General features: G+C 44.3%; 1 protein-coding gene across 3 annotated transcripts; it reads right to left on the bottom strand.

Moving 5' to 3' along the window:
- Positions 1 to 310: 310 nt before the first annotated feature.
- On the bottom strand, positions 311 to 15,989 carry LOC118308897 (DDB1- and CUL4-associated factor 1). Of its 3 annotated transcripts, XR_007030897.1 has the most exons (31): positions 15,770 to 15,987; positions 14,280 to 14,482; positions 14,114 to 14,190; positions 13,747 to 13,820; positions 12,976 to 13,089; positions 12,702 to 12,839; positions 11,875 to 12,501; positions 11,502 to 11,603; positions 10,885 to 11,043; positions 10,538 to 10,717; positions 10,333 to 10,442; positions 10,025 to 10,124; positions 9,346 to 9,515; positions 9,039 to 9,163; positions 8,855 to 8,931; positions 8,446 to 8,598; positions 8,155 to 8,310; positions 7,133 to 7,753; positions 5,687 to 5,964; positions 5,336 to 5,534; positions 4,747 to 4,829; positions 4,529 to 4,613; positions 4,217 to 4,450; positions 3,900 to 3,993; positions 3,708 to 3,812; positions 3,397 to 3,470; positions 3,109 to 3,201; positions 2,498 to 2,641; positions 1,353 to 1,476; positions 911 to 1,046; positions 311 to 813 (listed from the first exon to the last, which is right to left on the bottom strand). XR_007030897.1 is itself a non-coding variant. In XM_035630337.2 (30 exons), the coding sequence occupies exons 2-30, from the start codon at positions 14,474 to 14,476 to the stop codon at positions 979 to 981; spliced, it is 4,758 nt and encodes a 1,585-aa protein (XP_035486230.1). In that variant the 5' UTR covers positions 14,477 to 14,482; positions 15,770 to 15,989; the 3' UTR covers positions 311 to 978. The 3 variants fall into 3 exon arrangements, 2 of the variants coding, with proteins under 2 accessions (XP_035486230.1, XP_035486229.1); XM_035630337.2 differs by having other exon boundaries at positions 311 to 1,043; positions 15,770 to 15,989; XM_035630336.2 differs by having other exon boundaries at positions 311 to 1,046.
- Positions 15,990 to 16,667: the final 678 nt, after the last annotated feature.

Consider the following 16,667-nt stretch of genomic DNA (forward strand, 5'->3'; position numbering starts at 1 on the left):
TGACCTTGTTGTATCTGTGAGTGGAGCTGGACCTCATGGGACAATCGTACATAATCATTAGTCTTCTAAAACAAATGTTTTTCCAGACTCTTTTCTTTGTTTTCTACACTTATCCAGACCTGGAAATGACTCAAATCAAATTCCATACTGCGAAGGGAACCCAGTAAATGAATAAAATTAAAAGAGTTAAAACACGCGTGATGTCGCAGTGCAGCAGTTTTCTCTTCTCACCTCGGCCTGATGTGTCTGAACTCACGCTCCCGAGTTTCAGTCAGTGAAGAATCAGCATCGTGACACAAAGCAACAGATGTGTAGACGAAGAGCGAAGCGTCTTTTATTATCAAAAGCAGACATGATTGACTTGGATCGTAATAGATCCGAGAGTCTCATCAAACCATTTACAACAATTGAAACAAGTCTGTTGTAAAACTATAGATTCTGTGGCTCTGAAAATCTGATTTGTTTTTTCTTTTTCAACAGAGCAGGAATTTAGTTTTTTCCCCCCAAAAACTTCCCATCACAATCCAAACTTTGTAATCACAGAGATTCATGTAACTGTTATGTTCATCGTGGTCAATAGTGAGGAGACAAAAAAGTTTGATTGAACATCGGGGGGAAAAAATAGTAATAATTAAATTATTTATTCTGTATTCTGCAACCAACACTTAATCTTTTCTCCAGCAGAGTCCTCGGAGGTAAAACATTATAAATACTTTTTTTTCTTCATTCAAATCTTGTACAAACACTCGGCGGAGGAGAAGAACCGGGGGTCGCCGGGACATGTCAGAGTGAAATGATCCGGGCGCCAGCGACCTTTAGGGAAATGTATATTTGTCGTCATCGTCGTCGTCTCTCTAAAGTTTTTTAAAAATGTACATAGAGAGAATCCGTGTGTTCACAGTCGACTTGCCTGCTTTAAGGAGAAATGATGGTTTGTAAAGAAAAAGAAATGAAAAGTTCATGTCGTCCTCTCCCACGTCAGGAGAACCACCTGTGTATCGATCGCAAGAGACGAATGTCGTCATCTACTCGTTGTTCATCGTCTGCTGTGTGAACGAACACACACACACACACACACACACACACACACACACACACACACACACACACACACACACACACACACACACACACACACACACACACACACACACACACACACACACACACACACACACACACACACACACACACACACACACACACACACACACACCTTTATTTACGGTCTATGTCCCAGAGCAAGAAGTGACACCTTCAAAAGTGTCTCTCAGGGATATTAGCATTGGATTCAAAAGCAGAAATGTGGTGAAATCAATCTGCCGATTGCGAGTGTTAACATTATTACTCACAATCTGCGCTGTCGTGGTCAAATGGATCCGACCCATCACCGCTTCTGTGTGACGCGTCGGAGTCGTCCTCCGAGTCATCGTTGTTGTTGTCGTCGCTGCTGTCGCCGCCAAGAAGATCGGCGATCTGCAGAGAAGAGTGGGAAAAACTGCAACAACAGACGGAACAAGAAACACCCGGACAAAAGCACAGCTGGTGAAGTCAGTGCTCTTTTCACTGCGGGTGGATTTTTTCAAAAGCTCTAGTTTTGAACCAGAACAAGCAAATGGGGAATTCAGGGTCACGGGGTCAAGGAGACCATGACAGGACACTCGACCCGCTGACTGTCAGGACACATGCTCCGACCCTGACGTCACGAGGTTCAGTAAGAGCCTGAAGACAAACACTGACTGTGGTGAACCTGAAGCTACGTCACAAGCAGAAAAACACAAGATCTTATTTGTGTTTTTTCTGGTTTGGTCACAAGATTTAAAGGGAAAAACAATGTAAACACAAAAACCTGATTTATCAAACCAGACGCGTGTCAACACAGTTCTTTTACACAAGTTCTTTTGTAAATAGTCTCAAATGAGTCTGGGAGAATTTGAAGCGACGATTGATCCATCTGATCTGACGCAATGAATTAATAAAAAACATTCAACTAACTAATATCATTTTTAAGGATCTAATATGTGTGTTTGGAACTTTTCTACAATATGAACCAGTAATGACTTGCAGTTAAAGAAGATAAATCTAAACCAAGGTGAAGAAAAGTTTACATAGATTTAATTAAAGCTAAAATCACGACCTTGCTGTTGTTCAGCCGTGTATAATATTATATACATGTATTACACATGTGAAGACTATTTATTAAGGACTTTACTAAAAACCAAAGGTATGAATTATTGATTTATGGACAAATACGTGTGTTGTGAGGTCACAATGACCTTTGACCAAAAGAAACTTTGATCAGTTAATCCTTGAGTCCAAGTGTATGTTTGTACCAAATTGGAAGAAGTTCCCTCGGAGTGTTTCCTGAGTCATCACGTATATTTGATGGACCTCGTGCTACAAGCCGCCGCGGACGCAGAGGATAAATAAAATAAACAACATCCTCACATCCGAGACGGAAACATGACATGAGCCAAGAGTCTGCGGCTCCGGTTACCTCTTCCTCCGTGGGCGAGTCGACCCTTTCCCCGTTTTCTCGGTTGGCCAGCTCGTCTATGAGCGGGTCCGTGTCCATATCGTCGTCGTCGTCGTCGTCTGTGTCCGAAGAGTCGTCGTCTTCGTCCTGGTCGTCGTCATCGTCCTGGAAGAAAAACAACACGTGTTAGAAACTATGATGATCAAATCATCGTGAGATGAGATGATGCTAAGAAAGACGAGCCACGTGTTGAGATAAATATCACCTCCACCGGGGAGGTTATGTTCTCAGCCCTGACCGAAGCAAAAAACTACTGTGAGAATTTTAATGAAACTTGGTGGAAGCATGAGCCAAGAAAGAAGCCATTCAAATTTGGCATGGAAATGGATCCAGGAATCCCTTTCTTTAACATTGTGAGATGTTTTTTGACATTCAACTTATTTCCCGGGGGATAATTCACGGATCTTGATGAAAAAAATCATCCTGACATTTCACAGATGTAGAATTTACATTGTTCAGGCAAAAATCACGATTCATCTTGTTAAAAAACACTTAATAAATGACACTAAATCTTAACCCTAACTCATAATTCAACACTATGAGAGGCTCATTATGTTCCGTGTGCGTCTCACCTGGTCGTCGTCGTCGTCTCCCTCCTCGGCCAGTTTCTGTCGTCCAACCTCGTAAAGACGACACACCGTGTCCAGACTCACTGTGTCCTGGTTCTACAGAGTCCATTCACAAAAGACAAATTCCTGCCTTATATTTCCGAGTTGAATTTGGAGCCAAAGACGGTTTAGTTCACCGTCAGTGACATTATATATATATATATATATATATATTTTTTTATAATCTGTGTTTCTGTCTGGGAGACGAAGGCTCCACAACGAGCTCCTCTGCTCAGGCAGACGGCAAAGTACCTCGATGACAGCCAGATAACAGTCTTTTTCGTCAGTGCACAGGTCAAAGATGTTCCTCTTTACATCCACCGTGGCTGAAAGAGAGAGAAAAAAGTCTTAAAATTTACTGGTACATGTGAGGAAACAAATAAAATTTTATGATCCAAATATTATGGTCAACAAATCACAAAAAAAGACCAAAACCAACTATTCTAAGTCACCAGAGAAATGGGATTGCAAAATTCTGAACAACAAAAAAGTGAATAAAAATTTTCAGTGTTGTACAGATATAGTTGACCAATGAGATGAAAGCCTAGAGAAGTGCAGCCTACCAATGGGCTTGTAGTCTGTAGCATCGAAGGTTCTGAAGGACGAGCCGAAGGGACTCTTCATCTGCTGGTCCATCGCGTCGTCCTCATCATCGGCTTGAAGCATTGCTGCACGAGAGCGTAAACAAACTTTATCTGTTTTATCTCTGTTGCGTAACCAACGACATGAAGAAATAGAAACGTAGTTTCCTTTACCTCCGTACATGATGGTGGCGTTGCTGTTGAAGACCAACCGGCACTGGTCCAGGGCCGGGACAGTGTGCAGGAGGTGGAAGGTCTTCAGGTCCCACTGACACCTGCTGTCAAGGCTGAGAACTGCACCACAACACGAGTCACTATGGATTCACACTTCATGCTCAAGTTACTGTTGAAGTGTGAAAAACCTACTGAACGTGCTGCACGTTTGGGTTTGAGAATAATTGTGTGGAAATTAAAAGAACATATTCGATGTCTTATGTCGACAACATAAACTTTGGATAATCATTTCTAAACCAGCAGGAATGGGAGGATACGATCTCTGTGTTGACGATGACCTCCAGGCCGTTGGGATGGAAGACGCCGCTGATGTTCATGTTGAACTTGTCGAACTTGTGGACGGCGCGCGACGCCCGCACGTCCCACAGCACACCGTCGTTCAGCACCAGGTCATCGGTGGGGTTGAAGGTGGCGCAGTTCCTCTTGTAGTTGTTGGCCAGGGCGGGGTCGTTCAGGGTCAGCGTCTTCTGGCCCGTCTGGATGTCGTAGATCTGCAGCACAAACATTTTTCTTAGCGTTTGGTGGGAACGTGGCAGTGAATATTGATAGGAACATGGCAGGTGACCTACGTGCGCGACTTGGTCCTTGGTGCCGATGACTCGGTCCTGAGAGAGTTTACTGAATTCCACATAGTGGTCATCTACGAAGGAGTTTCTGGGAGTAAAAATAAAAAGATCTCAGAAACATCCAAACACTGTAAAGAGACAACGACGTGTGAAGTTAAAACAGTGTGTGTGTGTGTGTGTGTGTGTGTGTGTGTGTGTGTGTGTGTGTGTGTGTGTCTCACTTCAAGCTAAAGACACCGTCCATACTCCAGAGGGCGGACAAGGGGACGCTCCAAGAAGCAGAGGTAAGCACGAATTTCCCATCCTGAGGAACCAACAAGATTTAACATTCTTAGTTTTATATTTTATTTCACAAAATTCTTTCTTTCAAGAGCAAAGACAGCAGGTTCAGGGGACCATTAACAATCACAACACAAGAGACCAGAAAGTCAGATCCGTTCTCACACTTTGTTACTTTGACTGGGTAAGTGTGTTCACACTGACAAGTACGACAACATGCAGTCGTCTATAAGAACCTGTGGAGTGTGACACCGTCAACAGTCACCATGGTAACTATATAGCGGAGGGGGACGGGGGAGGGGGTGTCCGAAGAAGGACACAAAGAATATTATTTTAAGCTATCTTTGCAAAAATAACATGTTTCCTCTGCTGCTGTCGCTAATCTTTCATAATCACAGAAAATCGAGGGGCTGGTGATCATTTTATTTCAAATTTCCTATAATAATATAAGTTGTTAATTATTCTTTAATTATTTTTTTTAATTGATTTCTGTAAATATATATATATTTTTAAATGTGAGTATGTACGTACCCTGGAGGGTTCGAGATGTGTGATAGCCGACGTGTGGCAGGTGTAGTTGGCCTCCTCCTCTCCAGAGGCGATGTTGTAGAACTTGAGGTGACCGGAGCAGGTTCCCAGCATCAGGAAGCGCTCGCGGGCAGAGAAGGCACAGCACGTGAAACCGCTCTCGTCGCTGTCGCCCTCGTGGAACACTGACATCGGGCGAAACCTAAACAAAGAAAAGACGTGGAAGAAACAAAGGAGAAAGGGGGTTAAGCCTAGTTTACATTTTCTTAGACTCCTGGATTTCATCTTCCCACAAATACAAAAGCATTCGGCTCGGCGCGTTTTTTACAAAACAGGCCAGCGTTTGTGCGTCACCTGCTGAATATCAGATGTCGATCCAGGCACCCTCTGTCCACACCTCGGTATTTCTGGTACAGCACCCTGCTCCCCAGGCGGGCTGTGAAGTTGGGCAACGCCTGTCGCCTTTGCTTGGGCTCGGGGCACCTGTGCGGCGTGAAGAGGGAGAAGGGGGGGCAGGTGGTGACGGGGTTGGGGCAGCGGGCGTGCTGCTCCCTCAGGTACTCGGTGATGATGCTGTCGAGGGTCGGCGGCGACGGGAGGTGGCGCTCCAGCGTCTTCTTCATGGCTGGAGTCTGATCAAGAAAAAAAACAAACATATACATGATCCTGAGCCAATGGATCAGTGATGGCTTATTGTGCAGTCATTTCCTGACATACATCTTCACAAACAAGTGATCTGCACGGAACCTAAACAATATGAGCTGAGGATTTCCAGGAAACTTTCAACATTGTGAGATAGTTTAACATTTTTTTTGGACATTTTCAGAGATTTCCCAGGGTATTGATGATAAAATCTGACATTTAGGTGACTGATATCTATGAGTGTGTGAGATTTGGTGCGGCTTGATATGTTATGTGTTCTACTGACTGACTTTCTAGTTCAATAATATTTTACCGCTTTCTACTGATGATTTTTGACAAAATGTGAAAAAAAAATGTTCTTGGAGTCAAAGGCAACTTTCAATTTCTTTTGTCTGAGTTTTAATACTACGGAGGGTTCTTGACCGTCAGCCACGTCCGAGAGACTGACACTAAATATGTTGTAGTGTTGATAAACTTTGTGTCAAACTACTCATCAGTCATATGTCATATCCCCCGCGGCAACCACACATGACACAGCAGATAATTTGGTGTCATCACAGTAACCAAACTGTCAACCAAAAGTCTTTGCCATGGAAATACAGAAAAAAAATTCAAGAAATGCAGAATCCCAAAAGGTAACACTTCACATCCTGATTAATATAAGTGTGACGTTTCATGAATAAAAAAAAAATCAAAATGGTTTTAGAGTTTTGCTCCCGACACAAAATACTAGAGCTGCAACAGTTAATCGATTAGTATACCACTACTTAATTAATCAGCAACTATTTTCATAATCAATTAATCGGTTCAAGTAGTTTTTATGAAAATGAAAGTCAAAAAAACAGCTTCTTAAATGTGAATATCTTCTGGTTTCTTTGCTCCTCTGTGACAGTAAACTGAATATTTTTGGTGTGTGGACAAAACAAAACATCATCTCTGGGTTTTGGGAAACACAATCGAAATTTTTCTTTTTTTAACATTTTATGGACCAAAAAACGAATCGATTAATGGAGAAAATATTCAACAGATTAATTGATTATGAAAATAATCGTTAGTTACAGCCCTACAAAATAATTACAGACGGACTGATCGCTGTATCCTCCTGCGTTACATCCGGGGGAAAAATATTAATTACAGTAAAGCGAACCCGTCACTGACCTGTATGAAAGCACCGTGGTCAGACTTCTGCTTGAGAGCGCGAAGCTTCTTCCCTGAGTTGCAATTGGCCACGGGACGTTCCCGTGTGAACAGAATACGTCCGACGGGATGTGAGCCCTGAGGAGTGGGGAGGGCAGTGGAAGACGAGGAAGAGCACGGGGGGTGAGGGGTGACGAGGGCGCGACAGGGAGAAGGAAGAGGAGGAGAGGTGGAGGAGAGCGCGGGTAGAGAGGACACCGGGGAGGATCCGATGTGGCTGGCGGCACGGGCTGCAATCCCACCAGCCAGCCGGCAAGTCCTGGGAATCACCGAGGAGGGGGTAGGGGTGACGCAGGAGGAGATCGGGCAGTAGGATCCTAGATTTGCTTCCTTGACGAGCGCGCACGCCGTGTCGACGAGACCTTTGGCCACGAGGTGGTTCCTGATCAGCACTAGGAGTTCCTTCTCGGAGAAGGTGATGCGTGACTGGGCGACCACGTTGGCCCTCTGCAGACGAGCCAGCGAGACGTCGGTGCCCATGAGGAGCGGCTTCCCCGACACTCGCTCCGTCATCTCCACGGCGTAGCGGCAGAATCGGACGTGCTCGCTGCGTTTGTCCTGCAGAACCGGCTCCTTCATCAGCTGCGGAGGCCAAAAGGAAAGAAACAACACGTGAGTTTTGTGGGAGGTGATGATGATTTGTTTTCATCCACCTGCATCTCCAGGTGGAAATCCTGTTGTTGTTGATTTTGTAAAAAACATCAACAATTTTCAGCTCATCAAACATGAGAATTAACGGGCAAACAGGAAAATAAAAACCTCTGCCAAGGCTCCAAATGATTTCTTTTCAATTTGAATGTTCAGTTCAATAATTAGAAAAAATATGAAAGAATATTATTTCATGCATTTAATAGTTTGCAGTGATGCAGATTTATTTTCTATTCACATAGTTTTAGTAGTAGAACAGAAAATCTGAAAATGATTTTGTCATAAAAAGAAGAAAAAATCATTTTGAGATCTATGATCGAAATTCCTGTGCTCGCCTGCTGAATGTGGCCACTGGCGAACAGCGGCAGCTTGCTGATGATCTGTCTGATCGCCGTGCAGCGGGACAGACCGACCAGAGCCTTGCAGGCCAGAGCGCGGATCAGGTCGGCGTCTGTGATCGGCATCTTCACCGCCAGCAGAGACAGAAGCACCTGGAAACACGAGAGGAGCAGAGCTTATGGGAGGTCTCACGAAACAGATGGTGAAAAAATGAAGATTGACAATGTTGATGGGGAATAAATATCTCTCACGTTGACATTGAAGTGTAAAAATCTGATCATTCTTACCTTTATACCGTTATTGTTCTGCACAACTTGCCACATGTGGGCCAGCACCCTGTTGTGGGGCACCGGAGGCTGCTGGGGGTGGAAGGGGGCAACAGCATAAACACCAACAGTGTTCAGGCTCTGGTCTGGAGCGCACACACAGTTTATTATCACCTGGGGGGGCAGAGGTTCAGAATATGTGGGTTAGGAAGGAGTTCAGGTCGGGAGACGAGACACTGGGTAGTCCATCTGCCTCATGTTGTAACAGAAATCCAAATACGGGCAACTTGACACCAGCATGTTGGTTTTGCCGAGTGTCAAATAATTGCTCACATCCCTGGTGTGAAAAGGAGGAAGGATTACGATGTGCAGAAACTGTTTCCACGTTCTTCAGATCACCTGACTGTTGTTTCTAAAGCCGTACACTTACTTGTAGTGCAGACTTTTGAATCTCAGCATCATTGACGAACACTTCGCCCTCTGCGACGCCCAGGATGATGCTCATACCTGCAGCCAAGACACATCCAGGACAAATGAGGCAAAAGGCTGAAACATTTTCAGTCAAGCAGAAAAGAAGCCCTGACAAGAGACAAACCAACAGACGTTGTACTGACCCACGGTGGAAACGGGCATCCTGGTTTCATCCACAACGACGACCGTGTCAGCCAGCACCAGCTGGACTTTAGGAACCACCGTGAGGATGGCCAGGATGTCCAGGGCATAACGCACCGTGTCACTCCTGGACAGACCGAGAGAGAGACATGAGGCAAGTTTCTCATCCAAGTTGTAAAAAATTATATATATATATATATATATATATATATATATATATATATATATATATGTGTGTGTGTGTGTGTGTGTGTGTGTGTGTGTGTGTGTGTGTGTGTGTGTGAACAAATATCGACAGAGCCGCTTTACCTGCCATAGTAAGTCCTCCAGTCACAGGCTGTTGATATGAGCTGCAGCATTAAAGGAACACAGGACAACTTGTAGAAAAGCTCGACCGGTTCCCAGAGGAGCTGCGGAGGTCCGCACTCGATGAGGAACTCCATCATCTCAATGACCTGCTCTCTGGTGTAGGTGTAAGCCTGGACGGACACACAATACACACACACGTCATCGATTGGGACAAAATATAACAGGCAAGATATTTTTTTAAAATATTGCAGCTTCCAACTTCTTTTGCGGTTTGTTTTGTTTTATACTTTACCGCTAAGTATTATGTATTAAGAGCCGGTCGATATGAGTAACGCATCGATAACGACATCTTAGGAATCAATGCAAATGTTTTGCATATAAAAATATATATATATATACACACACAGATACATGCATGCATACACATATATACATATTTCTCTATATAAACATACATACAAAAATATATATTTCTCTATATTTACATACACATATATACATATCAGTCAGGCTCTATTATCTATTTGATGGTCTCTTAAAATTAAGGCGTCTTTACTTCTCTACCAGGACGAGAGGGAGGGGTGAATAAAAGGAAACGGATGTCAAAACAAAGACTTGACATCAGTACTTTTGAAGTGTGGTATTAAAAAGATAGGATGAACATAAATCCACCTTGTACCTTGGAAAACTGCTGCTGGCGAACAATGGTGTCTTTGTCCGACGTGTGCAGCGACTGCTTCACCTGCTCAGTCTTCACTGCCAGGTGAGCCTCAAAGTACCTGAACAGTGTCAAGGAAATGATCAGTGATCGATAAAATGTATTTCATATACCTGTCAAACACAGCTGCAGGTACGATCACATAGGAGGCAGAGCTCTGAAAACCAACTGCAGGGTTTAAACTATTTTATAGAATTATGGAAATGAAAAAAACTGCAGACATACTGCAGCGACTTTGCTCTTATCAGTTAATCCAGCTGTTGCTGTACCTGCGGACGGCCATGCAGGTGTGTTTGGCCGTCTGTCGGCTGGAGAAGACCTGGTCATCGCTCATTATGGACACCTCAGTCTCTGTGTTCAGGATCTCCAGCGTGCTGATCTGCAGCACAGCGAGACAAAATGTGAAGACTTTTCGGAAAAAGGTACGATTACATACTCAATTTTTAAGCATTAGATGAACAATGTGAGACTGACCAAGTTGACGAGCCTGCGCAGGCCGTCCTGGTGGTCAAAGAGCTGCAGCACCGCCCTGAAGGAGAAGGAGATGGAGAAGAACATGGTGGCGTGGCACACGCCTGAAGCGTGGGACGACTCCAGCAACCACAGAGCGTAGGACACCATGTCGGACAGCACGCCGTCCGGGAGCATGCACACCTAGAAACACAAACACACACATAGTAGATATAAAGAACAGGACACTAAAGGCTCAGTCTGTCGCCTCGTCACCCTCAGTTTCACCGTGTGTGTGTGTGTGTGTGTGTGTGTGTGTGTGTGTGTGTGTGTGTGTGTGTGTTTGTGTGTGTGTGTGCACGCGCACGCACCCTCTCCATCGCGTCCTGGTTGTACGCCAGATAGTACAAGCAGAGCGAGACTCCGGTCGCGGCCATAGAAGGCCTCGGGATCTCCAGGAGCTTCTGCACTCCGCCATGAGCGATGAACTCCGTCACAAACTTTTTGTGGAGGAGCAGCGAGGCGAGATACTGAGGAGATAAATGAAGAGACTGATTAGAAGGTTCAGTGTTTTTATATAATAATCCCCTGAATACATTAATAACCTGATCATTAGTAGTAAGTAAGGAGGAGGACATTTGTGCTGGAGACGAAGGGAACATGAATTCAAAAAGGGAACAACATACAGGAACAAGACAGAAGTCAAAGTAGATTTTGTTTGTTTGTTTTCTTTCTTGAGAGAATAATTGTGATCCAAAAGCTGTAAAAATCTAAGCATATTCTTCCTGATGATCTCCCAAAATGTGATTTACAGTTTAATTTATGTTTGTGTTATCCTTTTCTAGTTTCACATGTGACAGTTTACTTGTAAGAAGACTTACAAGTAAACATCAGATCTTAGGGCGGTGATGAAAGATGATTGGACGGGTTCTCACACTGCTTCATCCGTGAATTTTTGGTTTTGGGTGTTCGGGGACAACAGTCTTACCAGAAGTGCTTCGAAGGTGAGCTGTACATTCTTGGTCTGCCTGAGGTCAATGTAGTTCATCAACAACAAGTTTGTGTTCTGCTGCATGAAGATGGCGAGCAACTGAAAAAGGAAGAGAGAGAAAGTTTACTGACCTCACAAAAAGAGTGCAAGTGGGTAAATTAAAGAGATTAAAGACGGCGGGATGAAGATCCTTTGTTCAGACTGGAGGTAAAAATCCCTTTTGTTTTCTCAACTCTGGTCTTTAGGACACAGATCAGATCAGAATCATGTGTTCAGACTATCGAGTGTATATAAAAACGGACAGGAAGTGCCTGAAGCCTGTGTTCTCTGGCATCACCAGCAGAGGGTGACTCCGCCGTGACCCACTCACCTCTTGGTATTCCCCGAGCGGCGTCAGATACTGCAGGATGAGCCTCTGCTCCATGGCCGGGCTCAGCGGCGACAGGCAGTACTCCGAGCCGATCACCATCGAGCTCATCTCGGACCAGGAGCTGCTGGTCGGCTGGTCGCTGGTTCTAGTTCTGTCCAGGTCCTCGTCAGCCCCATAGGAGGAGGAGGAGGGGAAGTTGATCTTCTGCTTAGCCTTCCTCCCGTTCTCCTTTACCGCCCGTCTTTTAAGTCCTCCCCGCCTGTCCTCCGTCTCCCTGGAGGCAGCGTCGCCGCTCGCCTGGTACACCGAGTCTGGAGGCGGTCTGTTTGAGCTGGATCCGCTGCTGCTGCTGCTGCTGCTGCTGCTGCTGACGCCATTTTTCTGGGCCGATCCGAGCAGGGACAAAGGTTTGGAACAGGCCTTCGACACTGGCCTGCCGTTCTCTCCGTGTCCGTCCTCGCCAACGTCTTCACCCTCCGTCTTGTCTCGCTGGTTTGTTGAGATGGTTGAGGTTCGTGTGGCTTCCACCTGAGAGTCCTGAGGTAGATTCTGGCTCGTGGCGGGACTGAGGTGATTCTTGGCCTCCTCAGCCTGCAGCTCATGCAGGCGCTGAATCATGACCGGTACCTGGAGGGAACAAATGATGTTATAAGAACGATGAAGAGTTTCTGAAGTTATATTCTTTAGTAACCCTGGCTGCTAAACTCTGTCTCAGAGGTGATTCTCTGGATCATTTAGAATGTTTTGGTGTTTAATGGGAAGGTTCTAAAAGGTTTGTCTAGAAGGTCTAAGAGGTCACTGACAGGACGTTGGCGTGTGAGACTCACCAGCTGAGTGTTCTGCTGTCTTTTGCTGGTTGCCACTTCCTGGTTGCCCATGGCTCTGGCCAGCAGCCCCGTGGCGTAGACGCACAGCGGCCGCTCGGACTCACGGGCAAAGCCGAACAATGTCTCCACCAGCCCCTCCTGTCACGCAACACACACACACATATCGGTTGTCAGGTATTTGGTTTCGGTGTCAGTGGAACAGACAATGTTTGTTTCTATCATTCTGTTCAAGTTTGGTACTGAGCATCTTTTCCCTTTGTTTGAGACATTTCACCTTCTCTTGGAAGACGACGGCCGTGTCCAGGCCCGGCATGATGTTCTGAAGGAGGCGGCAGGCGGCGGTTTTCAGGCTCAGCTCTCTGCTGGTCATGATGTACGTGTCCAACAGCTGTAAAAAACACACACAAGACCAAACTTTAGCTCTGCTTCTGAAATAAATATTCAAACTTTTGTCATTTACTTACATGAATACGATAAAAATGTGGGCTGGAAAACAGTTAATTTAAAGCCCTGTATATATGTGATATGTAAATTCATTATAACACAGATTATACCAAGGCACACAGATTATTATAAGATATAAGAACATTTTATACACTACACACTGCAGACAACGATGCTACGCTGATTATCAGAGCCATTACAATCAGTTGCTTTATTTATTTGTCGGTCGAAAAAGAAAATTAATGAGCAATTATTTTGGGGACCTTTTTTGAAACATCATTGTTTTGTCCCATTTAGGAAATATCTGCGTTTTAGACTGAAGAACTTAAAATGCGACATTGAGCTGCGGGAAGTTTTTGAATCTGCATTTCTCACCACTTGTTGACATTTCACAGACTAAACAAATCATCAAAAAATATTCGTCTGAACAATAACACAAGGAACCTTTATGTTAGTCTCAGCCCGCGGTTCACGCTCTCTTAATAATGAAAACTCATCTGAGAATGAAAACTGGTTGATGAACATGCACACAGATCTCACAAAACCACCCTGCATGATTCAGAAGAAAAGAAAGAAGAAAAAGAATTGAAGCAGTTCTCACCGCATTAGTGAAGTCGTTATTCATGAAGAGCATCTTCAGGAGCTGACCCAGCATCCCGTCTGGGTTCGCCCGACCTGCAAAGTCAAGACGGGAAGTGAGAAACTTAACGACAGATCACAAACGGAAGCGTCAATTCTGCTAAAAAAGAAATAAATTTAAGAAACAACATTTTCTTGCACAGACCGTCACAGGTTAGTTTATAAATAACCTGATGAGAGTCTGTGCACAAAAATGTTGCTTCTTGGTGCCAACCGCTAAAAGATGATGAGTAATAACTACATCAGTTGCCAAATCAAGTTACATTTAAACTTTTTGGACAAAGAGCAGAAAGAGAAACAGGTCACGAAGGAGTAAAGGAATGACGAGCCTGGATGACGGTCGTCAAACGGATCAGGATCTGCTTTGTGATACTCTCCCGTCTCCTTTTCAATCAGCTCAGAGATCCTAGCAGGAAACACAGATGAGACACAGACAGATGAGACATTACGCTCTTCAGGCATCTCATCAAAAATAACATCTAAATCACTGCTCACTTTGTAAGGATGGACACCAGTTGCTCTGTGGTGCCTCGCTGCGCTTCCTCCCACTCGTCAAGCAGCTTGGCGAGATCCGCCTTGGCGTCCGTGGCCATGGCAACGGCCATGGCGGCCGACACGGCGGCCGACATGGCAGATGACAGGATGGCCGACACAGCCGCCGATGGTTGTTGTTCTTCTCCTGGGGAAGACATTGCTGCCTGGAGGACAGAAGGAGGAGGAGGGAGAGTTAAATTATGGATGTATTCACCTACGAGTCAACGAATACCGGAGTTGCAAGGATTAATGGATCATCAGAAATTGAATCTGTAATTATTTGATGATCAATTCAAGCAAAAATGATCTTTCTTTTTTTTCCATGTAGAAAAATTATCTTTCTACTTTGCTTTTCTTTATCTGAAAACGGAATATATTTTACTTTAGGCAAACAAAAATCATAATGTCCATAAAACTCGGGGAAACTAAAATCTTTTCTATAAAAGGTTAATAAATATCCTTGATTCCCGCTTTGGGGAAAATCATTTTCGTCAATCAGATGCGCTCTTTCCTGTTCAATTACACAGATATTGTGATGTTTGGTTCAGACTGGCAACTTTCTTAAAAGCTCAAAACGTGTAACCCATAATAGATTTCGTTCTTGGTTAGGAGAGTGTATACAGAATATTTATCTGCTAAATAGTTGTTTTCCAGATAATGGGACATTCAATTTCAAAATGTGACTCAAATGCAACTGGTAATACAAACCTTAATCTTTTCATGTTATTCTCACACACACACACACACACACACACACACACACACACACACACACACACACAATTCTGCATTTTTTTATTCTGTTGAATATAAGTTCTCATTACATAAATGCCGATATTGACAATATGTGAAAGGTTCGTATTGACTGATATTAAATATCTGTGGGCTCCAGGTCAGAGTGATGGCATCTGTCTGCGTAGAAGAAGAAGATGAAGAAGAAGAAGAAGATGAAGAAGAGGTCACAGAAACATGGAGGTGTTTGACCCCGGCTTCACTTTGCTCTCTTTACACCCACTCCTTTAAAATGGCCTCGTGCTGGTTTGTTGTTGTTGTTGTTCTTCTTCTTCTTCTCTTATTGTTTGTTTGCTCTGATATTCACCCTCTGTTGTCCGATATTGATATGATGACACACGCACACACACACACGCGCGCGCGCGCACGCACACACACAAACACACACACACACACACACACATGCACGCGCTGAGCTCCTGCAGCTAACGCGACAGGAAGGTGACACTTGGGAGAATTAGCTCAATCCGCTCGGCGACTCTGGCCCCGGAGGCTTCACGAGGCTCCCGCCGCCCGCTCCCCTTCCCTCCCCCGGGTCAGTGACAGGCCGAGCCTCGGTGCGGTCGAGCTCCGGCAGCAGCGTGTTGACAGCCTCATGTCAGACGCGCCGACAGCCCCGCGAGCTAACGACTTCTCCCACTTTCCCCACGTCCACTCACCTTCCGGACAAACTTCCTCCGCGGCGCGTTCCGCGGTGCTCGACTCGTCGTCCCGTGGATAATCCCGCTCGGCTCAGCGGAGAGAGGCGAAGTGAAACGACGCCAGTGGGGAAAAGAACGTGGAAAGGAAAAAAGTTGGCGTGTGTTTTCAAACTTCTCCCGGCAGCTGCACGTTGCGTCACCGAATCAGGCGGTCGATGTTAGATGACGACACACCGGCGAAGTGCATCATGGGACTTGTAGTCCAGAGACTGCTAACAAACGCGATGGTTCCATTTCGGTCACGTGCAGGAAGAAGTTTGGTGTTTTTTTTAATGAAAAACAAAGATAAAACCAATGGCTCCACATTGAACCTATATTTTTATTACATATATATATGTATGTAATAAAAATATGAGTAATTATCTACTTATATATATATATAAATGGATAATTAATTTTGGTGGCTTTTTAAATGGTGTGAAAATCTTTTTTTCAATCCTTAAAAAGCTGAAAAAGATGATCACCTTATGACTCTGAATTACTTGAGTTATGTATTGATTATTATTATTAATATTATGATTATTATTTATTAAGTTAGCTGCTTGGAATTATTTTTTAACATGTCAGTTTGTGATTTGAAGATGATTAATAAAGCATTATAAAAAAATATTAGGGCTCAAGACGTCAGTATTGAAATCAAAGCTGAAAAACCAGCTGCACTTATTTGCTTCTCTTGTCAAATATAAGGGTTTTCCACTGATTAATACCATAATCACCGCACTGATGTTTCCATCAGCAGGAGTTTGAGCCGCAGTTGTAAGCTTCTCAGTCTGTAAAGGTCACCATTTCACGATTAATCACAAGTACAGTAGTTGTTTTCATAAAAAGGATATAATTATATACTCTTTGCCTAATG

Source organism: Scophthalmus maximus, chromosome 6, assembly GCF_022379125.1.
Source record: "Scophthalmus maximus strain ysfricsl-2021 chromosome 6, ASM2237912v1, whole genome shotgun sequence".
Classification (NCBI taxonomy): domain Eukaryota; kingdom Metazoa; phylum Chordata; class Actinopteri; order Pleuronectiformes; family Scophthalmidae; genus Scophthalmus; species Scophthalmus maximus.